Source organism: Poecile atricapillus, chromosome 7 (assembly GCF_030490865.1).
Source record: "Poecile atricapillus isolate bPoeAtr1 chromosome 7, bPoeAtr1.hap1, whole genome shotgun sequence".
Classification (NCBI taxonomy): Eukaryota; Metazoa; Chordata; class Aves; order Passeriformes; family Paridae; genus Poecile; species Poecile atricapillus.
Genome location: NC_081255.1, coordinates 8,599,161 through 8,622,099, shown reverse-complemented (window position 1 = coordinate 8,622,099; position 22,939 = coordinate 8,599,161). Strand labels below are relative to the sequence as shown.

General features: G+C 49.9%; 2 protein-coding genes across 3 annotated transcripts in view; one reads left to right on the top strand and one right to left on the bottom strand.

Annotated features, from left to right (window-relative positions):
- The window catches only part of PBX1 (PBX homeobox 1), a 125,489-nt gene extending 122,289 nt beyond the window's left edge, over nucleotides 1–3,200 (bottom strand). Inside the window, exons 1-2 of one of the 2 annotated variants that reach the window (XM_058842335.1) lie at nucleotides 2,808–3,200; nucleotides 209–282 (exon numbers count right to left, since the gene is read on the bottom strand). In XM_058842335.1, coding sequence (XP_058698318.1) covers nucleotides 209–282; nucleotides 2,808–2,998 — 265 coding nt within the window. In that variant the 5' untranslated portion in view covers nucleotides 2,999–3,200. The remainder of the gene's footprint in view (nucleotides 1–208; nucleotides 283–2,807) is intronic. The other variant, XM_058842336.1, reaches the window with a different exon arrangement.
- Nucleotides 1–22,939, top strand: part of KLHL20 (kelch like family member 20) — a 450,003-nt gene that overhangs the window by 165,210 nt on the left and 261,854 nt on the right. The gene's annotated exons all lie outside the window — the stretch shown is intronic.

The following is a 22,939-nucleotide window of genomic DNA, read 5'->3' as shown; positions in this document are numbered from 1 at the left end:
AATAGAATTTAAACCACGATATTTTCTCTTCTAGACACAAACCACATCATGCAAGTCCACTGCCAGAAGCATTAAATACCAACGAATTATTTCTCCCCACTTAAATACTGCTGCATGGGAAAAGGGGGGGGGCACAGGCTTGGGGGAATAAAATCCCCAAAAGAGCAAAAAGAAAAACAATACAGAACCAACAGCACTGATTTCCTACCTGTTTTTTCTTTGATTTCACACAAGACATTAAAAAGCGCTGGCTTCATCCTGTGGCAGTTTAAAGCATGTTTCCTGGAGAGAAAAGAAAAGAGGGGAGGGTGAGCTCAGGATGTCACCATGAGGAACAACTTTCCAAATTCACGCTGGCTGGCGTAGGGAGGGCAGGTTTGAGCCCCCAGTGCTGCAAACAGCCCAGCACAGGGGAGATGAATGTCAGCAGCTTGGGAATGCCTTGGAAATCGCCTTTGCCACCGAGCAGCTCCACGGCCGGCGCAAGGCAGACGATGCTCCACGGCAAAGCCAGCAGCTTTCGGGAGCCAAGCTCGGATCAACTGTCTCGTTCAATAAAGACACAGCACTGGGCTCTCCCCGTCCCCCACCTCCAATATTACACCAGGCCATGTGCTTTATTAGGCTCGTCCTGTGAGCCAGAGGGGAGATAAACTCCTCCTTGCCCCAGTGCTGGAAACATCCTCTCCTTAGAGCTGTCAATTCAGGGAATTTCAGCGCCCAACTTGGAGCACAGGAAGACGTATGGAGAGAGAACCCCATTCCTCTGCCTCCGTGCTCTACTTACATCCAGCTTATTTGCAGGTGTTAAAATTTAATTCTTTACAATTGGGACAGTAAACACATTAAAAATCACAGCCGGCTGCTTCTGGGAAGGGGAGGGAACGCTATTCAACGCCGCTCCTTTCTGCTGCTGTTATTCCAGAGCTGACCGTTCTCCTGTGGGTTTTGAGGAGAGACTTTGGGGAGGGGGCGTTTTAATTGGCTGGTTTTAAAAGCCACCACGCGCCCGCTGAGGCAAAGGAACGGTGTGATTTAATTTTTCCTCTTGAGCCATAGGGTGATTTAGCCAAGGGTTCAGTTGCACACAGGGCTGCTGCTATCAGGCGCCGGTTACGGGGGATTTTCTGTTTACCAACCGAAATTACACGCGAAAGACGATGTGAACATCTGGCAAACATTCACACTACTTACCCCACCACCCACAACATGTTAAAAAGATTTATATATCTGATGAAGTCTCTCAAAGGTATGTACCCTTGCAGAACCACAGCGTTCCCTTATCAGCACACCCAGATGGGCGCAGACATTTGGGTATACGCAAATCACGTACATATGCTGTAAGGGCCCTCTCACAAATAATGCTGGCACTTTGCATCTTCACAAAACTTAATTTAAAAAAAAAAAAAAGAAAAAAAAAGATAGAACAAAAAGAAAAGAAAGAGGCAGCAAAACAACTGTGCAATAGTAGGATGGATGGAGGAAATACAAAGCCAAACGTTATTGATAAATACAGCGTGTTTGCCAGGTCAGAATTAAAAATAATAATAATTTACGAAAAAAAAAAAAAAAAGTACTGTGAGGAGCTGAAATAGACCAGCAAGGCAAACCCATAAAGCCTTCTCCTAGCTCTGTTCTGCTTTGGTTTTACTGATTTGATTAAGTACACTAAATTATCCAGGCAGGAACACACACGATTCCTGCAACTTTCCAAAGGAAGAGCCCCTCACTGCCCCGGGTCTGGCCGGGGAGAAAGTGAATGATTTCCTCCTCCTCCTCCTCCCAGCTACTCTGCCCCTGCAAGAACATAAGAAAATGAGTAAGATCAACCCTGCAAGCAGCCTTCTTGGTAAGTGGGAGCTCTGCAGAAGCTGTGGAGGCAGGGAGGATGGAAGCTGAGGTTTGGGGGGGTACTTTTATCCTTCTGCAAGTTCTTCAGCGAGTTTTGGGGCTGTGCGGTGCGTTTTTCCAGGAACAATGTATTCTAGCAATCTGCTTCAACTCAGGGCATGTATATCAGCAGGAAGGACAACACACCAAGCAGCTTTGTAGCCCAGAAGAAATATCAAGCGTAGCCCAGGCAATTCAGGGCAACTTTTTTGTTCTAATTCCTTTATTTGAGGTTTGGTTGGGTTTTTTTTCCTTCCCTCCCTGAACTTCTGGTAGTGCCTTTGAAGGTGCGCATTAGGTTTGCACTCCCCGAAGGTCAGGGCAATTCAGATACCGGCTCTTGCAGCCTTATTTTTTTCCCTTTTTAAATACATCTGCAATTAAGAAGGAAAAAAAAAAAAAAAAAAAAAAGGCAAAGCTTCTATGAAGCATCTTCAAAGCGCAGAAACGCGCTGAAAAAATAACACCACTACAGGGGCCTAAAAAAAGAACATTATTAGCAACCCTAAAAGCGGGGCAGCACTTCGTGGCTCTTTCGGGGGAGCCCGGAGCGGAGCCCCAACCACCACCGCCCTCCGCAGTTAAACCCCCACCCCAAAAAGGCTGGGAAAAGCCAGGCCCAGTTGGTGGATAGAGGGAGAGGCTGCGGGCGCGGCGACCCCTCGAAACGGCCACGAAGTTGGGAGGTGGGAGAAAGACGGGAAATAATAAAGGCGGGGAGGGGTGGTGGGGGGGTTGGTATTAACCGGTCCCCTTTCTTTTCCCCTCCCTCCGCAGCAGGAGCAGCAGGACCCCCGTCCCCCGATGCGCCCGCGGCCGGGCGCGCTCCCCCCGCCGGACAACAAAGGCCGGGCCGGGGCGCGGGGGAAACTTCCCGGCACCTGCCCCCTCCCTTCCCCGCTCCCCGCCGCTCTCACCTGGCCTGCGCCTCGTCCAAACTCTGGTCCGTGATGGTCATGATCTGCTGTAAGATGTCTCCGATGTCCTGCTTCCTGCCTGCCTCCCCCTCCGCCCCGCCTGGTCCATCCTGCATGTGCTGGGACAGGCCCGGGTGCCCCGGCATCCCCACCCCGCTGTGCGTGTGCATCAGCCGCGGCTGGTCATCCATCGCCGGCCGCCGGCCCCGCTCCGCCGCCGCCTCCTGCCCTGGCTGCCGGGAGCGGCGCGGCTGGGCTGGCCGCCTGGCTCCTCGCTTTCTTTTCTTGCTCGCTTTCTTCTTCTTCTTTCCTCCCCCCCCTTCCTCCTCCTCCTCCTCCTCCTCCCCAGCCTCTTCCTCTTCGCTTTTTATTTATCCTTCACGCTGGCGCCCGGCTCCGCGGCGGGGAGGAAGAGGAGGAGGAGAAAAATGAAGGGGGGGGGGGGGAGGAAAAAAAAAAAAAAAAGAGAGAAAAAAGAAAGGGGAAAAAATCCCTTTGGCTGCTGGAGGAGGAGGAGGAGGAGGAGGAGGGAGGAGGGAGGGAGGGAAGGAGGAGGGAGGGAAAGGAGGGGGGGGGTTCCGGGGAAGGGAGGGAAAACGGCGGCGACTCCAAAAGCAGGGCAGCTCAGCCCCGCGCCGGGGAGGCAGCGGGCGGGCCGGGGGCTGCGCCCGGCGAGGAGGCGGCGGCAGCGGTGGCCGCGGCGGGGCGGCCGCCCGCGATGGCAGCGCCGGAGCTACCGCGGCCGGAGCACCGGGGGAGGGCTCCAAACTTTCCCCCACCCTGGGGCCGCGTTCGGGGCTGGCTGGGCCCCCCCCTGCGCCGGGCCTGCGCGCACCGCTCCGGCCCTCGCCGCCTGCTTTTGTTCGGCTCCGGACTCCTCAAACTGGCACGGAGGAGCCCGGGGGCGGGGGGAGGAAGGGGCAGCGGCGCCGCCCGCCCCCCCGGCCCCATTGGCGGCGGCGGCGGCGGGAGGGCCGGCCCTGGGGCCGCGCCGCCCCCTGCGCGCCCGCCCGTCAATCTCCGGGTTCAGAGGTGGGACGGGGCCGCGCCCCGCCCGCGCCTTAAAGCGACCGAGCCCGGCCGAGCGCGGCGCCGCAGGGCCGGCCCGGGCTGGCCGTGCTGGGCCCCCGCCGGCCCTCAGCCCCCGCCCGGGCCCCGGCCCGCGCTCCCCGCCCCTCCGAGCGCTGCCTCAGCCTTTCCGCCTCCCCTCGGCAGCAGCGCGGCCCCCCGGCTGCTGCTCAGGCTCGCCTCTGCCCCTCACCTACCCTCAGCCGCTCTGGGTCTCTATCTCCCTCCTCAGCCTTCTCCGTCTCCTCTCAGCCTCTCCTTCCTTACCTCCCCTTAGCCAGCCAGCCCACCTCCCCTTAGCCTTCCTCCCCTCCTGTCGGCCTTCCCTATCCCCTGCTGCCCCCCGGCAGCCTCTGTGCCTCCCCGCTGCCCCTCTGCCATCCGGCTGCATCCCACGCTGTCCCCAAATCTCCCAGGAACGAGCACCTCTGTTCTCCCAGGCCGGTTTCCCGGCCACTGCAGCCCCCAGGGAGATCCTTTCATCTCAGCGTGTCTTCATGGTGCTGTTTCTCTCTCTAAACCTTGGGCCGGGTGACCCACTGTGGTCCCTTCCAATTGAGGAGTGCTTCTGTGATTCTCTGCCGGTGCAGAGCCTGTCCAAGCGCATTACACAGCTACCAGCAGTGCCACATCTCACACTTGGTGGCCCCTCAATGCCCCACACAGCACAGCAGAGATTCCAAAGCCACCAGGACCACCATTCCAACCTAATGTCAGAGCGTTCTGGCGAGGAAGGACTTCCCCAGCCCCTTTCTTCCTTCCCTGACATCTGAGTCTGCCCCGTGTCTGCAAAGATCTCTGCAGGCATCAGGTCAGCAGGCATGGCCCTGGGACTGGGCTGGCCTAAAAATTTGCATTTAAAAATGAATAAATAAAACTGGGTGATTCAATAATTTCTTGCATGGCAAATGGCTTCATCAGATTGTCCCTCAGAGCAAAGGATGCCAGCTCCAGGTACCTTGTAGCACAACAGAAGATGTGTCTAGTCCCAGCTCCTGACTGGGGAAAGACCCATCAGGTTCATTGGAGAGAAAAAAATATATAAGGCAATTGTTTTGCTTCCACTCTTCCTTTTTAATGAAACACTTTCCAGTGTTTTAAGCAAAACACGACTTTTCATTTTGAAATTTCCTTTCGAACCATTAAAATGTTTTAAAGCGGTTGAAGGCACAGTGAGATGTTTTGATTTTCGTCGCTCTGAAATGTTTCACTCAACACGTTCTTCATGTGTCTTGATTTGCCAAAATTCTTCAAAGGTTTCTGCTTTCTCGCCCAAGACAGATCCGTATATTTTTTATTTTTCTGAAAAGGGGGGAAAAAAAAGGGGAGAAAAAATATTATCATCTCCATGGCTCCACAGGAAGCAGAAATATATCCAAGAAACGAAGAGCCAAGGGACTCCTCTCCAAAGGTCCAAACTTTCAGACACTTAGTCATCCCTTCACTTGCTTGCTCACACACCAAGTCTAGACATTTGCTGTCTCAAACCCTGGCAGGGACTCTCCCACCCCCACAGGTCACCCCAGAGTCTTTTGGGTTTGATTTTCAGCGGCTCCAAGGACAGGCAGTGCAGCAGAGCTGAGCGTGCACAGCGGGAAAGGGAGCAGGATGACAGGGACATTGGGGACTATGGGATGCAGTGGCCTGCTGACCCTCCTGACTCTTGTTTTGAAGATCCTTCCCTGTTTTCTGAGTCACAGTGTGATGCCTCAGCACATCAGGCCGGAGAAAGCAGGAGCCAGGAGAGCCTCCAAGCTGCTTCAATGGGAGCATCCCAGCACAGGACCTTGGAGAATCTACGTGCCAGTGCAGAAATGGCCAGGATTCTGCCTCTGCCGTCTGCTGGAGTCTGTAAAATCCTTCCTGTCAGAGATAACTAATCCTGAGGCCTTTACAACACCTCTCCTGAAAAGCACATTTCATTCCTCTGTCTCCTCCTGCCTTCCAAGTGCATGAGATTGCAATAGGTATTACCGAAAATATTCCCCATGGGAGCCGACACTGGACTCCCTTAAAACCCAAACACCATCACCCCTCCTTCCCCAAGACACAAGTGAGCACTATGCTCTATTATCTCTACACCCACTAAATCTTTCTGAAATAAAGAATAAACATTTCCACCACACATAGTGTAAGTGTATGTGCCAAGCTGCCTCGCTTCCTCTCCTCTGTGGTTATTATAAAGTGGTTTTGTTTCAATGGCATAGCAGATGGACAGCGTCCAAGTCTGGCGTCCCCACTCCCCCCGAGTACGTCCAACGCTATCTTTGGTTTATCGCAGATTCCTGCAGAAAATGTTTATGGGAGCCTCTTGTTTAAAATCTTGGCCTCATCACAGCGCAATTCCTATTATTTATTAAATGAAAATCAAGCTGTTGTTAATGCACCATTACTGTGGCAAAGTGGAGCCCTTGGAAACGAAGGCCAAACACTCTCTCCTGTTCTCCGAGCGCAAGGGAAGCATCCCACTGTCACCATCGCTCAACACTCACGAAGCCACCAGGATGAGAAGCTGTTTCCTGCCCTGGGACTCCTTAAATATTTCCTTTTTGCTGAAGAGAGACTCCTTTGCTTTGCTGCCCCAAACCTGACCTCCCAGAGCAGACAGCACACAGATCATACCTCACACCATCAGAGGGGCTCTGCCTAAGACACCGCTTTGGCCGTGCCCTTCTTCGTTCACCACGACCAAATTATTCTCCTCCCTCTTCTCCAATTTCCCCCTAACAGAAAATTTTCCATGGAAAACCCAAAGCCCTTTCTATTTCCCAAACAGCCACAGTCCCTGTAACACAATGAGCGCCACGTAGATGGTCTCTTTTACATTGAAACGTGGCAGTGTTTACATTCCTAACTGGTTTTCAGAGGAAATTCTAAATTTTTCCTGGAGACGTCTTGTTGCTTTGAACCGACTGTTTATTTGTCAATTTTGTCATTAACCTTCTTCCTTACTCCTTTGGCTTTTGATAAGACAGAAAATGTCAAAGGGACGGGAAATGGGCTCAGAATGATTTCCCCTGGCGAAGGATCCCAGTCCCCAGAAGCAAAGGGAGTTTTCTCATCAATTTGAGCAGAGACACGGCTTCACTCCAGGTGCCAGGTTAAATCAGCCTTCAGGTTTTTGCAGGTTTTGTGTGTTAGACTTTAGGTCTTCTGGAGGGATCTCAACCTGGGGATCTCAAAGCCCTTTCAAAAGGAGCTAAATACCACTGATCCCAGTAAAGATAGGAAGAGCCAGAAATATATTCCCACTCATTCCATTCCCAGCCTCACCTTCAATCCATGTGTCACACCAACTCTGCCATGGTCATGGTCTGTTCTATTAAGGCATACATGTCTTAATTAATACATTGCTTATTAATATTACCTATTCATTAAATTATCATAAATAACCTGATCTCAGGCAAAATCCTACAGCCACAAGAGAGGGGAACAAATTCTATTCACGCAAAATTTTGTGGTATATAAATTGTTTGTTACTTATTCAAGTACAAGTAACAAAATTCCTACCACCAGAAGTTTACCAAAAAGAAAAACGTCTTTTCCCAATAGCTGACATAAACATGTAAGTGCTACCAAACATATTTACATGTTAGAAATAGATGGTATAATTACAATGAGTTATAGCCAATATTCAGACTTTCCCTGGTTTAAATGCTACCTTCTGATACAGCACAGCACATCCTTTAATTGTGGTCACGTGCTCTTTCTTAGAGACTGCTGCAATTTTTTTCCACAAAAACGTCTATAATTGAAAAGAAAATGGCATTGTTTAAAATAAATTGTCTACCCTCCTGGAAATAAACAGGTGACTTCCCCTACAGAATGCCCTATTTCTGGGACTACTATATCACAGCAAGCCATCTGCAAAATCATTTTGGACATTTTTCCAGACCCCAAACTTGAATTTCAGCAAGGAAATGCAGTTTTTCAAGACAGAAAAAAAAAAAATAAAGAAAAAGTCCAACAGGATTTTGAAAACAAGTCAGGTAAAAGCTATCAGTGGAAATAGCAACAAAAGCAGTCATAGAGTCCTCCAATAAAAGCAGGTCCATTCCAGACTCAACAAAAAAGGTCTTTTACCCTCTTTCAACCACTACTGATGTTCCTCAAAGGATACAAATAGCTGTTAAATTCACTTTTATCTAGAGAATCTCACATCTGTGCAGTGCTTAAAGAAAGAGAAAAAGCCACATTAGAGGTACGAACACACGACTGTATTCCACAGCTTCTCCATGAGCCCTCACAAGTTGAGCCTCCTAATGAGACATCCAGACCTCTTCACCACCATCAAGATGGGCTCTCTTCTGTGGGAAGCCCATTTTCAGATGATTTACTGGGAAGGTTTATCCCCAGCCCTCTTGTACAGACAGGGACATGGAGAGCCAGGAGAAAGAAGGGCCTCACCTCTGGGAACCACCAGCAGGAGCCAAGGTTCTCACTCCAAGGTCTCATGGAATACCTGCCTTGGTCACAGTGTCTGTGAAAGAAATCCCTGCTGCCTCATGTGAACTAGAGATAAGCAGAATGACTTTCTTTGCATCTCAGATGCAGACTCGTGGTTTTTGAATATTTTGGAATATTTTCCACCGTGCCATCTCCCTTCAAATGGTCTTTATGGAGTTCATCTGCAGTCAGGAGTTGGTTCTCCTCTCCTGAGTTTTCCATGGATTTCCCAGGCTAAGAAAGGCTGCCATTGAAGAGGCTCAGCCACATGTTTCTGGTCTCACCTTCATAAAAGGGGGGTCTAAGGCTGACCCCAAAGACAGTTCTCACCAGCCCTGAGCTGAGGGATAGAACCAACACCATTGGCCCCTCTGCACAGCACTAGAGCTGGTGAGAAGTGTCCTCCCATGGAAAGATCTCCCAAGACCTTTGCTGCTCCCTGAGTCAGGGCCCTGCTATCCCATGCTCCTCTCAAGCTGGCCATCAGCACAAAGCTCTGAGCAAAGAGGTCACAGTGTGGGACATGGGTCTCTGTGGTGGTGAGCAAGCCAAAAGCTTCAATTTGCTGAAATGCTTTTCCATAAACCTCCCCCCGCCCCTGCTTGGCTTGTGCACAGATTCCTTCAGTCTCTCTCCTGGGGGGGTTGACCCATTGTTCCTACAGGCTTTCCTATTATCAGCTGTCCTATCCTTTTTGCACAACTGCTGTAGTTGGACCTTAGCCTTTAATTTCATTTTCGTTTGGCTTCTTCCCCAGCTTCCCATATTTGAGCATTTTGCTTATTATCAGTCAGGTCCCTTCTGTACTTTGCTCAACTCCATTCTACTAATTGGTTTGAGTATGGACCCAGAATTCCCTAAAGGAGAGTCACCTCCCCTCACACAGCAGCACTGCCATGTGCTCCACACCTTCCCCAGACTCCCAGGAGTGACACCTCCTCTCCAAAAGGTGCTGGTGTCCTTGGGCTGAACGGGGCTGAGACAGTGATCGATATAATCACTGATATATGATTGTGTCCCATATTGGTTTTTCACAGCCCAGGAAACACGTCCCCTGGCTGGCCCTGAAGGTTGTAGGACAGATAGGCTTCAAACCAGACATCCATTTTCACTGTTTTATCAACAGCTTTCCCTGTAATATCCCTGTATTGGACACCACCTTGGGAAGCTCCCACTTTGGAATACCCAGCAGCCTAAAACCAGGATGTTCACTTTCATTCCCATGAATTGAGAATATTTGGATTCTAGCATGGTCAGACGAACCAAAGCTGCTTGCACCACCCTTGTCAATGACCTTGTCTTTCCAGAACACAAGTCACCACTACTTCCATGTGGCTCCCAGGTCATAAAGAGGTTTCAAAACCTCTCACTCCTGACTACGGAGGCAGCGCTGCAAGAGAGAATAACCACAAATCACAGCAGTAGCTCTCCTGTCCCCAGACCCAACCCAAGTTCACCAAGGACTTTTCTTTGCTTGGTCGACTGGGCAGAAAACCTGCAAAGCTTAATTTCTTGCCATGCTTTCCCAGGAGGAAAAAATCTCACCTCGAATTGCTGTCAAGTCACATATCGTATCTCACCCCAAAAAGACTTAGGCAGGTTAAGCCCGGAAGAAAGAGAAACTATCAAAGGCTGCTTGTTTGATAAGGCACACGTGCACTCCAGCAGCACCTGGTTACTGTGGGACATGTGGAGCTGGAAGCTGGGCTGGGGGAGCAGCTTGCCCTTCCTAGGCACTGCTCTCCAGAGGGGAAGCCAGAAAGGGACAGGCTGTCACCGCCTCTGAAGCAGAGCGAAGCCTGCAGAGCAAACACTGTTCGCATCTTGCAGTGAGCCCAAAGCCACCTACACTCACATTCCAGGAGTGGCACAGCAGCCCCATCAGCTCAGCACCTGCTGGGCAGGGAATCCCTGCGTATGGAAAGGCAAGATCAGTGGGATTGTGGCTTTGGAAGGAGGTCCTGCTGAACCAGAGGCACTGCTGGACATTGCTCTGGAACGAGCCTTCAGCCTCCCACACTTGCCTATTTAGCAGCAGCTTCAGCCTTCCCAGGCTTGACTTGACAAAAGTCAAAGTGTCCAAGGGATGGGGACTGGAAAAACAATGGTGGCATTGTGGTTCTGGCATTGGGGAAGACAAAAGGACACGTAACAATCAAAAAGTTACTGGCAACTCTAACCTGCTGCTTTTTCCCCAGTCTCATACAGGGGAAGGTGCTCAAAGGATGTAAATTAATAAATCTCATTTGAAGCAGTACCAATTTAACTCACAGTAAAGACCTGGCTTCCTAATTTTCAGAAGTCCCAGTTTAACTCACAGAAGACCTGGATTTCAAGGTCCTGGCTGGGAAGATCCCACTAGGCTCACATTGCCCTGGCCTCAAATAAAAGAGCTGAAACAACTCCTCGGTTCCAGGCTGCCCAGCCCCTTCTCCCAGCTAAGCGTTCTTCCCCTGGTTGGATAGTCTGGGTCTGGAGCAATACAAGAATCAGGACAGAGAGAAAGACAGAGTCCAAGGAGGAGCAGGGAGGAGAAGAGTCCTCCCAGGTCCTGCTGTTTCCATGGAACAGGCAGATCCAGGAGCTGGGTGGGAGGAAAGAAATGGGAGCAGGGTGCTGGGAGCTGCAACCTGAGGTGAGAGAGACAGAGGCCATCAGTCCCTCTCACAAGTGACATGCCTGACCTGTGGCCATGCCAGGGGTGAGCAGCAGATGCAAAAGCATCAAAGGGCCATGTGCTCACCCCAAGTGTCCTGTATTTTCTCCCCAGGCGTGCAAGGCAGTGTTTGGCATGTTAAACCCTTCCTAGGCCAGGCCTTTTACTGCCTCTACAGCAAATCCCCGAGCTCTGCCCGGGTCTGCTGAATTCCAGTTAACCCCATCTCCCTTCCCAGCCTGCTCAGTGCTTGGGGCTGGGAATACAAACTCTCCCACCAGGAAATGCTCTCAACATCCAGCCCTTTCTATTCCCACCTCTTCCTCCCATTCAGCTGGGACAGAGCTGGGCTGAGAAGAGCCACGCTCTCCACATGAACATCAAGGCTCAGGGTAAAGCAGTGAGAGCCGTTCCTAGGGCTTGGGCTGGAGAGTGGGGAAATGCCAGGCACGTCTCCTGACACCTCAGCAGCCTGCCAGTCTTGTGACCTGAAATCAAGGCTGTCAGGGAGTGCTCAGAACTAATAGCAGTGGTTATTTGCATTCCAGCAAAGGGGCTGGCTCGGAAGCTTTAGGCTTTAGGCAGTCACTGTTCCAGATAACAAGAAAGGGAACTCCTTGCACACATGCACTGGACACATCTGGCCAGCTGCAGCTGCTCCTGGGCAACGCCGTGTGGTTGAAGTCAGGGAGCAAAGGCAGAGCTCTGTGAGAGAGAGGAGCTCTTTAACCTGCACAAAACACTTGTATCAAAGGCAAATATTATTATTTCCAACTTTTTTTTTTTTTGTTGGAGCCTAGAGGAGATGACAGATAATGTAATATGGAATCAGAGGCGCCCCTTAAAACAAGAAATCAATGTATCTAGCCCTCAGCTGATGTAGAACTGGATGGATCCTTCACAGGGGTAGAAGAATGGTCTTTGCTTTGTGTTAACATTGCAGCAGAAAAAAAAAAAAAATACCGTAGTGGGACACAGGAATCCTTTCACGATGGACTAAAGGGGGAGAAAAAAAATAAATCAAATTTCTGAATCTTCCCATTAGACAAGTGCTTCTGCAGGAGCATCTCTTCCCACTTGCTCAAGCACCCTTCTTGTGGCCAGGGCGTGGTGACGGTGTTTGTTGCACACACAAACCCCTCTCAGGCTCTTCCCATCCCGTTTCGGGCAGTGCTTCTCTGCCTGTACCAAGAGCAAAGTGAAATCACCTGAAGAGTGTCGCTTTAAAAGCCACGGAAGTGCAGAGAGCAGCACCAGCAGCAGTCAATAGCAATTTCCACCGCAGGGTCGATACCATCTGATGGCTGTGTAGCTGTAAAGATTGTTTCACACACATATCAGGAGGTGGGCAGGGGCAGGAAAAGTGGAATTGGTTTTAATGATTGCAGGATTCAAAGTACCCCTGGCTCCCTCTCCCTCTTCTTTCACAAGAAATACACGCACAAAGAGTCAGAAATCAAATTTCCAGCCCTGTCAGTTCCTATCACACCAGCTCCCCAGCTTGGACTCCTTCCCAGTTTGCCAGGGAAGCTTCTTCTAATCCATTGAGGAAAGCATTACTGGGAGAAGGAGCTGCAGTCTGTGCCCAAAGTTCCCTGCAGCCTCAGGTCATTAGCTCCACTGCTTTGGACACCGAGCTACAGCAGAAGCGCAGCGTTCTCAGCTTCAGACCCAAAGGGTTTTCCAGATCAGGGTAATTTGTACTATTTTACCTCCCCGGACAAGATCAGCATCTCATTTTGTTAGATGCTGGGTGGGCAGGGAATATTAGTCGAGCACAAACAACGAAACACAGCAAAGAGGGAGGGTACCCGTTTTGCAGAGAAAATGTGTGAATGGCTCTAGCCTAAAAATAATAGCCCATTGTGTTTGTGCTGCCTCATAAAGTGCTTTTCAGCCGCTGACTCCAGGGGCAACACATCAATGATCGTGTCTTGGTCAATGTTACGAGCATTGCTGTGGGAGGAAGGAGGGAGGTTCTGCAGTTCCTAAGGCTGGCCCCTGGGTCTCAGCTCCTTTAAATGTGCCCAAATCCCAGTCACTGCTTCTGTTTGCCTTGTGCTGTCTGTCTGTCTGTCTGTCTCCTCCTCTTTCCTGCAGGGTTTCACTGGCTGGAGCTCTGATCTCTGCTAGGATTGCCTCTCCAACGCTTCTGCGGTAAACAAAAGTCAAGACTGTGTTTGTTCTACAGAAAATAATGAACACAAGTTTAATTCTTTGTGTTCTAATCCATTCATTCATTCACTGGCCTCTAAACACAAAATTCTCCCTTGCCATCACATAAATAAGCAAGATAATTTTCCAAGGAGCTGCGTGTCTGTCCGGTGTCCGTCCTGCCCCTTAGCACCTGGGTACCAGGACAGGAGCAGAGCTGGGCATCTTCAAGCATTCCTCTCTGAAAATGAGGGCAAAGCAGCCTCATTTTGAAATGAAAGTGGCTCATCAAGGCATGCCAGATGGGCACAACTGCTCCTTGGATCATTTCATAATGCACAAGTCACTGCTGTTGTACGTGCCCACCATGGAATATTTTATTGACACCCTCGTTTAGGCCTCATGTGATAAGTTTGAAGCAAATACAATAACCACAGGTGTGTGCTACAAACAGGGCTTTCCTTCACCTCGTAGGAAACATGTACATGTGGAATATGTGGACACTCACATCCTACCCTCTCTTTTTTCCAGGCCCTAAGACATCAACAAACCTTATTTTGCTGCAGCTATTTGTTTCATTCAGTAAATAGTCAAGCATTTCAAGGCCTGACCGCCACCTTGATTCTTTCATGGAAGGAATAACACATAACAAAATCTTCAAGGGGTTGGAGAATGCTCCCCAAATCCCAGTCTCCAGAGTCCTTTTAGAGGCAGAAATGACAGATAACGGTACCCAAATCTTGAAGTTTGGAAATGGTGAATTAAGTAGATCTTCACTGCAAGGCCTGGAGAAATTTGAGAGGGCCAGGCTGTAATTAGGAGGACTTGCTTTAAATCAATAGAAAACCAGCTTGGTTCAGCCACCAAAGCTACTATTGCTCTGGATCCAGCTTCACAAATTTCTTTCCTGTGAAGTATAAAGAGAGGAATGAATTTAGGGGGAACACCTAATTTCAGTATTTTCAGACAAGCCATTCTGCTGTTTCAGTGTGAAACATTCCTGGTTTATTCCAGGAGTGCCAGGAGACACGGGGAGGGTGACAAACACAGGGGAAGACAAAGAAAACCGAATCCATGGGATGACTGAAGCACATTCGCTCAGCTGAGAGAGGCTGACACAGTGCAGTGGACCTCTGACCCTTGAAGGAAGCCAGAAAATAAACTCCATCTCTCTCCATGTGCACGACACTGCTGGTGAGGCCACTTGTGCCTTTCAGCCTGCCCAGCAACACAGAAGAACCTGCAGATGATGAAGGCTGGAAATTCAGAGCTGTCAAGGCCAAATAGGCCGCCCACATTAACTAAACCTACCCTGGTACTGTGCAGATAAGAAGAGCTGTGGGGATTTCAGGTCAGTGTTTGCCTTGCCTGCAGGAATCACACAGGATGGAAGGAGATGCCCCTGAGCCCCATGGTGTCTCCTCAGCAAGTTTGCATCTTTGCAAATTAATCACCAAGCCAGTGTCCACCACCTCTTCTATTCACAATCAATAAAAACAACACATAGCTCCTGATGCCTTAAAAAAAACCCCAAAAAACCAAACCCAAATTATTATTAATTTTGTTTGTCTTTTAGGCTGAGGATTCAGGTTTCTGGAAAAAAAAATAAAAAGAGAGAGAAAAAAGGAAGGTCCTTGTAATGGTGCAAGTCCAGAGGCTGGGACTTTAAATAAAATCCCACGCACTGGGAGATGCTCAAGGCAGTGGCGAGCACAGCTTCTGCTCTGCCTGTGCTCAACCCTGCAAAAGACTGAAAGGGCTCTGTCTGCTCAGCAGTCAAAGAAAATCTTCGTCGTGACTTGATCCCAGATACCCACAGAGTGAAAATAGCTGAGATTGGCGTGTTCGCTAGGCTCACAGGTAAAAGGCACAGAAAGCAGCAAAACTCAGAATAAACAGCGAGACTTGACAAGACTGAGTGAGGGAGCCTTGCATGGGAAATAAAAGACAATTTTGAGCAGGGAGGATAGTTAATCAGGAGGTCCAGTTACCAAGGGAAATGGCAAATTCATCATCAGAGGTCGCGCATGGGGACTGGATGTCTTCCAAAAAGTGCCACATGAGGAACAAGTTTTTGTGTTGAAGAGCATCCCTCAGAAGAGAATCCTGCATCCCTCAGAAGAGAATCCCACGTCCCTCCGAAGAGAATCCCAGATCCCTCAGAAGAGAATCCTGCATCCCTCAGAAGAGAATCCTGCACCCCTCAGAAGAGAATCCTGCATCACTCAGAAGAGAATCCTACATCCCTCAGAAGAGAATCCCAGATCCCTCAGAAGAGAATCCTGCATCCCTCAGAAGAGAATCCTACATCCCTCAGAAGAGAATCCTGCACCCCTCAGAAGAGAATCCTGCACCCCTCAGAAGAGAATCCTGCAGCACTCAGAAGAGAATCCTGCATCACTCAGAAGAGAATCCCACATCCCTCAGAAGAGAATCCTGCATCACTCAGAAGAGAATCCTACATCACTCAGAAGAGAATCCCAGATCCCTCAGAAGAGAATCCTGCATCCCTCAGAAGAGAATCCTGCACCCCTCAGAAGAGAATCCTGCATCACTCAGAAGAGAATCCCACCCTCCATCGCAGCCTGCATGGGCAGCTCACCAGAACTGCCAGGTGGGGCAGGTGAGGTGATGCCTTCACAGCCCAACCTCTCCCCCCAGCCTGGTTCCCCCAGGCTGGTTTGGGGGCCCAGACAAGCCCTGGAACCCTGCACTGACCGTGGCCCTTCTCCAGACACCCTGCCTGGGCCAGGCTCCGAGTCACAGCCTGGGTCATGCTCAGTCCCAGCGTGGTGCTCCTGGCCACCATGGTGAGCTGTGCTGGTGACCCTGCTCCAGGGTCTGCCCATCACAGCCAGCAAGCTGAATAATTACTTCTCTCTTTACTCCTTTTTGTCCCTGCTTCTGCTCCTTCTTTCCTGGAGCTGCCATGCAAAGCCCAGCCCGAAATATGCTCTCTGGTTTCTATTTACCTTTTCAGGCAGTCTCCTTGATGCCCAAGATGCTGATTTGAGCTGACCTCTCTCTCAATGCCACCTTACCACCAGCTTGGCTCCTCATCCCTCCTTGGAAGCAGACACAAAAATCCAAGGGCAAAGCAAAGTGGCCTTGGCATCCCTGCTGTGCTCCTGCACACCCTGATCTCCCAGCCATCCCATGGGAGAAGAGCAAAATGGATCAGTCTCTCTGACTTCTAGCTTTGACTAAAGACAGCAAAATGCCAGTTAGTACATTCCAGCACCACAGTCCCTGCTTGGGGGTGACTCCCCTCCTCCCAAAGGGCAGAGGTGTGCTCTCTCCCTTCCTTCTGCATCAGTCAATATGGCCAATTTAAGCAGGTTTCTGCAGAAAGCAGGTGCCTGCAGCTCGTGCTGCTTCCATGACCCTTGTAAATCCAGTCTCTTGAGTGAATGGCTTGTTTGGAGAGAGCCCTCAGTTTGTTTGTCTGGGCTCTAGTGATAATAGCTCTAATTTATCTCTGAGCTGGGCAGGCATGTCTAATGTGTTTGAGTATTTAGAAGCATTACGGAGGTTTCATTTGGTCAATTGTTTCTTGAAATCCTTCCCCACACACAGAACAGCCATGCAAAGGTGGAGCTGCTCCACCACGGGCAACCACGGGAGCCACAGCCTGTGCTGCCAGCCTGGAAAGGGCACCCACGCTGGGACAGCTGCATCCAAGGGAGAGGAGGCACAGGGAACACACAATCACAGAACATCCTGGCTTGGAAAACACCCACAAGCATCGTTGAATCCAACTCCCTGCACAGGACCATCCCCAAAAGTATTGTCCAAATATTTCTTGAGCTCTGTCGGGCTTGGTGCTGTGACCACTTCCCTGAGGAGCCTGTTCCAATGCCACCCTCTGGGTAAAAAAACCTTTTTCTAGAACTGAACTTACACCTTCCCTGACACAACCTCAGGTCCTGTCAGTGGTCACCCCAGAGAAGAGATCAGTGTCTGCCCCTCCTCTTCCCCTCACAAGGAAGCTGTAGACTGTGATGAAGGCTCCCTTTAGTCTCCTCCAGCTGAACAGATCAAGTGCCCTCAGCCACTCCTCATACAGCTTCCCCTCAAGGCCCTTCACCATCCTCATTGCCCTCCTCGGGATGCTCTCTAACATCTTCATATCTTTCATATGTTGTGAATATTCAAGGTGGGGCTGTGTCAGAGCAGAGCAGGACAATCCCCTCCCTGGCCCAGCCTGCAGTGCTTTGTCTGATGTCCCCCCTGGCTGCCAGGGCACTGCTGACTCACATTCAGCTTCCCACTGAGCAGGACCTGCAGGTCCCTCTCTGCAGCTCTGCTCCCCACTCTTTCCCTACATCCTGGGTGCAGAATCCAGCAGTTTCTCAGAAATTAAAGAGCAGGCAGACAACCTTTGAGAGAGATGATGACAAGTCTGGAACGTGGCACCACATCTCCTCCTGCTTAGACCTTCCAGCCCTATTTGCTTTATCATCTCCCCCATGTAGGCACACTCCATCTCAGCCCAGACTGGACAGGGTTATCTTGGTGTCTGCAGTGGGAAATACTCACAGCTGACCAACACACTGTCCCTAACCTTAAATTAGGTATCCTCTGCCCAGGGAGGTGGTGGAATCACCATCCCTGGAGGTGTTTAATAAAAGACAGGACGTGGCACTCAGTGCCATGGTTTAGTTGATGAGGAGGTGTTAGGTTGTAGATTGGACTTGATGAGCTCAAAAGGTCTTTTCCAACCTAGCCCTTTCTGGGGAAAGAAAAAAAAAAGAATAAATTCACTGTACTCCAAAGACACCAGCTGAAGACCCCTAAAGCTAGGTGCCAGCAGAAGGGGTTAAGCTGATCCAGTGCTGGGGAACACTGGGACGAGGTCACAGGTGGAGCGTGCGATCCAACCACGGAGTTTTACAGCTCAGGACTTTGAGGGCTGAACACGCTCCCGCACATCACCCGCGCGTGCTCCGGCCCGTGACAAATGCAAGGCCACGTGCTTCGCCTTAAATCACTTTCGTGGAGGTTTCAGCAATTCTCTTCGTGCCATTTCAGCTAATTTTAGCTGCCAGCCGAGAGGCCGGTACCGAGGTTCAGCTGACTGGTGGCAATTTATCAGGTCACCCTGTTGGGGTGGGGAGCCCGATCCCGCTCGGCTCTGCGCTCTCCTTTCCGAACACGGCACCATCGAGAGCCAGAGCTGTAATCTCAGAGCAATTTAAGGGAGCATCAGCACCAGCAAGCCCACGTTGCTCCCCGTGCCCGTCCTCCACTGAGATGCAACCGGTGCCCGGGTGGAGCGTGTCGGGCATGGCACAGCCAGGAGGAAATGACGCTGCAGCTCCCTGGCTGCGAGCGTGGGCTAATTTATAGAGGGCAAATGTAATTACTTACCCTGGCATGCAGCCAGGACACCAAGGTTAACACCTTTGCTCTGAGAAGAGTGCCAGGGGAACGTCAGAGGGATGCTGCCAAGTCATTTTATACGCCTCGACTTCAGGTGTTGCAAGCAGCAAGATTTAGCGAGGGCCAGTCAGGAGGGAAAGGGTTGTCACAGAATTTTTTTTTAAAAGCAAAATAAGAGAAAGGATTTGCTTTCTGCTTGGCTGTTTGGGTTCATTAACTTCAGCTTTACTGTGCTGCACCAGGGACCCGAGTACAGCAATCCTGCAGAGAAGCGAGGACTTGCAGATGCCTCCTTTGGTTGCTTTGGAAAGTTTTGAGCCTCTCTTGGCTTTGATGGAGAAATGTTGCCTTGAAATATATCACCTCATCTCTGTCTCTGAGCTCCCCGTCCCTGTGATGGCCTTGGCAGTGTCTGAGCTGTCAAGTCCTGGAGCAAAGGCTGGCACCGACACCGGATCCGTGCCGCGCTGGCCGGAGTGAGTGCTCGGCTCCACAGGCCCCTCTGGTGCTGGCAAAAGTTTGTCATGGCTCTGGATATTATTTTTTTTTTTTTACATGGGTTTAAAGCCAATTGAAACAGCCCTTGTTAAAAATAAAAGCCACCAAATTTAGCCTTCCTTCCCTCTTCCCCCGCCACCTCCCATTTCCTGGAGTATTTGCAACAGGCAGCTGGTTGGGAGGTTTTTCCCCAGGGGTTTTGTCTGTTATTTATAAAGCTCTGGTGGAAAAATGCAAAAGAAAGAGAAAGAAAAAAAAAGAAAAAAATCAACTTCCAGGTGACCTCTTTTCTTCTGCAGCAGCTCTGCTCCCCTGCAGCAACGAGGCATCGCAGCAGCCACGGCTTCAGGGACCACATCCAGCATCCTTTGGGGTCAATGCAATCCTGCCCTCTGCCTTCCCTGAAGGTTCTCTCCAGCCCCCTCTCTGTCCTTCAGGGATATAGCAACGAAGGATATAATTCCCTTCATTTAAGCTTTACTAGGTTAGCAAAAAAATAATCCCAAGTCCCCACCTCCTAACAAGCACCGTGTTACTGGCAGATGTCCCGGGAACTTACTGGTTTGGAGGACTTGTCATGGAAACATAGAATTATTTGGGTTGGAAGGGACTTTAAAGACCATCTCATTCCAGTCCCTCTTGCCATAGACAGGGACACCTTCCACTGAACCAGGTTGCTCCAAGCCCTGCCCAACCCGGCCTTGAACACTTCCAGGGATGGGGCAGCCACAGCTTCTCCAGGCAATGGGTTCCAGTGCCTCAGCACTCTCACAGGAAAGAATTTCTTCCTAACATCTAATTTTACTCTGCCCTCTGTCAGCTTAAAGCCATTCAGCCTTGTCCTGTCACTCCCAGTTTCTCTTCCCAGCTCTTTATTAGCCTCTTTAGGCATTGGAAGGAGTTCTAAAGTCCCTGTGGAGCCTTTTCTTCTCCAGGATGAACAACCCCAAATCTCTCAGCCTGTGAAAACCCTTCTGGCCCATAACCCCAGACAGGAAAGGGCAGGGCAGGACAAGAGTCCCTTTACTCTCTGTGGATCACCTTTCCAGCAGGAGGGTGAGGACAAGCACGGCAAGAAGAGCAGCAACCCCCATGGAAGGGCTGGGAGTCTGGCTTGCTTTGCCCAGCCTGACTGGGAGCTGGGAATGATGCCCTCCCTGGAAGCATTAACCCATGTTCCCAACTCCTCTGGCTGCAGGGATGCATAATCACATTTTTATCTACATGTACATGTGTGTGTGCACCATGGCATGTGTGCAATGTACATTGAGATAAATAATATTTTGAGAACAAACATTTCATTTTAGAAGTCGCTGTCTGACAACAAGTTAATTATCTATCATATCATCTCTCAAACCCAAACATTTTGAAAGCTAGGAAATAACTAATTAAGAACATCATAAATCTTGCTCTGTCTCACAAGCCCATTTTCCTAAGAAATAGGAAGAAATACATATTTCATCACAATGCAACATCCGTAACTCTGACCTATAAGATATTAATGACTAGTTCACGTGGGTTTTCTATCTAAACACTTTCTTGCAGAGGTTACTCTAAGGAGGCACAGGATAATTATTTGGTAACACTGTCCTGGCAACCTGTCTTCCAACAAATCTGTATTCAGAGATGATTATAGAAGGGGGGGAAAAAAAATTACAGCGTTATAATCTTGCCTAACATGAGCCACGTGACTTCCTTGGATCCATTTTGCTTTGAACCAGGAAAAAAATCTTAAGAGAGACATAATTCACTGCTTCCAGTTAAAGCTTTGCTCCATCTTCCTGTTCCAAACAACTGCTCCCAGTAAGCTACTTACACCCAGGTCTCACACCTGTGGCTTTCCATGGATGCCAGTTTGGCCACAGCTTTGGAGAACAGCTGGTCATTCCTAGAAGACAACTTCAAATTGATCCTGGAGAGATAAATCTCACTAGAGATGATGCACAGAGTTAGGGCAGAACTGCAATACTGTTAATGCACTCAGCACAACTCAAGAGTTTAAGGGCTTGAACATGGAGGAAATGTAATTTTCTTTTTTCTTTTTTTTTTTTTTTTTTTTTTTTTTTTTTTTAGTTAGAGTGTGAAACCCAAGTGGGACAACTACTCAAACAAGGCTTTGAGCCTGGAACAATGCTTGATAGGAAAAGTGTGTTCACACATCATCAGGACTACAAAGGAAAAAAGATGAGGTGGGGGAGAGATCAGCCAAGGAAGACACATCTGAAATCAAGAAATACAGGAACAAAATTAAAGTTGGCAGGACTCAGGCAGAGTTAGACCTTGAAGGGGAGACTGAAACACAGCAAAAAGGGTTTTTTCCATGAAAGGAGAACAAGAGAAAGTACAGCTGCTCTGCACCCGTGGTGGAGGTCTGTGTTAAAGTAGTTTGGACATGGCAACAAGAATAAATCAATGCTTGGTGCCTGGCGAGGGCAAAATGAGGGCAAAATGCAGAAATAGCAGCAGTCCTCACCCATGGGATGGTCCAGGGGCAGAGGGAGGCAGATATTCCTCACAGTCCATCACTTTGAGAGCCAGCAGCCAAGTCACCCTCTGTGACCACAGGGTAGGAGTTGTTGCACCTTCGCTCAGCTCTGCAGAGGGCAAGGGGCTGCAAGGCCTCAAAACAGGTTTAAAGCTGAGATCACGTGTGCCCCAGAGCTCAGTACATGGAAAATGAGCCAAAACACAACATTGCTCTTGCAAATTTGTCTCTCAGTAGACAAATCCCCAGACCAGATAAAGGAGAAGGATCAGACTTCAGCTAATGGTGGCCCATGGGACACATCCCGTTGGAGTGGGAGGTTGGGGAGCACAGAAGAAGGGACTGGGAAGCAGAGAGGGGCAGAGGAAGGTTAAGCTGAAAGACTGCAGAAGTGCCTTGCAAGAGCATGTGCTTGCTTTGGACACAAAGAGCCACCTCCAGCCCAGCAGCTGCCAAACACCAACCCCATTCTCCATCCATGAGCCAGGGAAACTGCAGGAGCAGCAGCTGCTGGCCTTGGGGCAGAGGGGGCTTTGATGCAGTCCAGGGTGGGTATTTAAACATAACATAGAGGCTCTTCCACTGTTGAAGTAGGCCCTGATTTTGTGAAGGGCATGTGAGAGCAAATTCAAGCTAAAGGAAAGAAAGGCCCTTTTTATATTGGAATTAAAATGTCTAGACAGACCCTTTCTGGTGTAACTGTACCTACACCCACTGATCATGATACACCTGATAAAACTTCCCAGGTAGACAGGGACTAAGAAATACTTTGGCAGAAACTGCAGCAGGAGCCATTTCGAAAGTCTTTAATCCCGGGAATTACTTACGCTCTGTAATGAAGTCTGCATTAGGGCTCTTCATTCCATGGACCCTGAACACTCGAAAGCGGGGAGGATTTTCTTTGGCATCACGACAGGAATCCACGGCACAGGCAGGGCTGGCCCTCAGCGTGAGGTCATATCTCCCTCTAGCTGCTGGTCCCAGGGACTCCGCAGCCTTTGACCACCCAAAGCTCGCACAAAGCCTGACCTCTCCCGCCAGCTGGCACTTCCAGGGATGCGCGTCTTGGGGTCACTTCCTGCTGGCTGCAGCGCTCCTCTGAGGGGTGAAAAACAGCTCATCCTTTGGAGAGAACATACTGCAAAAGGGAGGTGGAGAGGCCAAGAGTGAAAGCCACAAAGTCGGTGCTTTCTTCAAAATAAGCCAGTGTACGTTGGTCCGGGTGGCACGCAGAGCCCAGGAGACATCCTACACCAAGAAACTTATGGCTTATCCCAGAATGGTTTGGATTGGAAGGGATCTTAAATATCATCTTGTTCCAAGCCTCTGCTGTGGGGAGGGACACCTTCCACTACCCCATCTGACCTGGCCTTCAGCACTTCCAGGGCTAGCTCATCCACAGCTTCTCTGGGCAACCTGTTCCAGTGCTGCACTGTCCTCAGA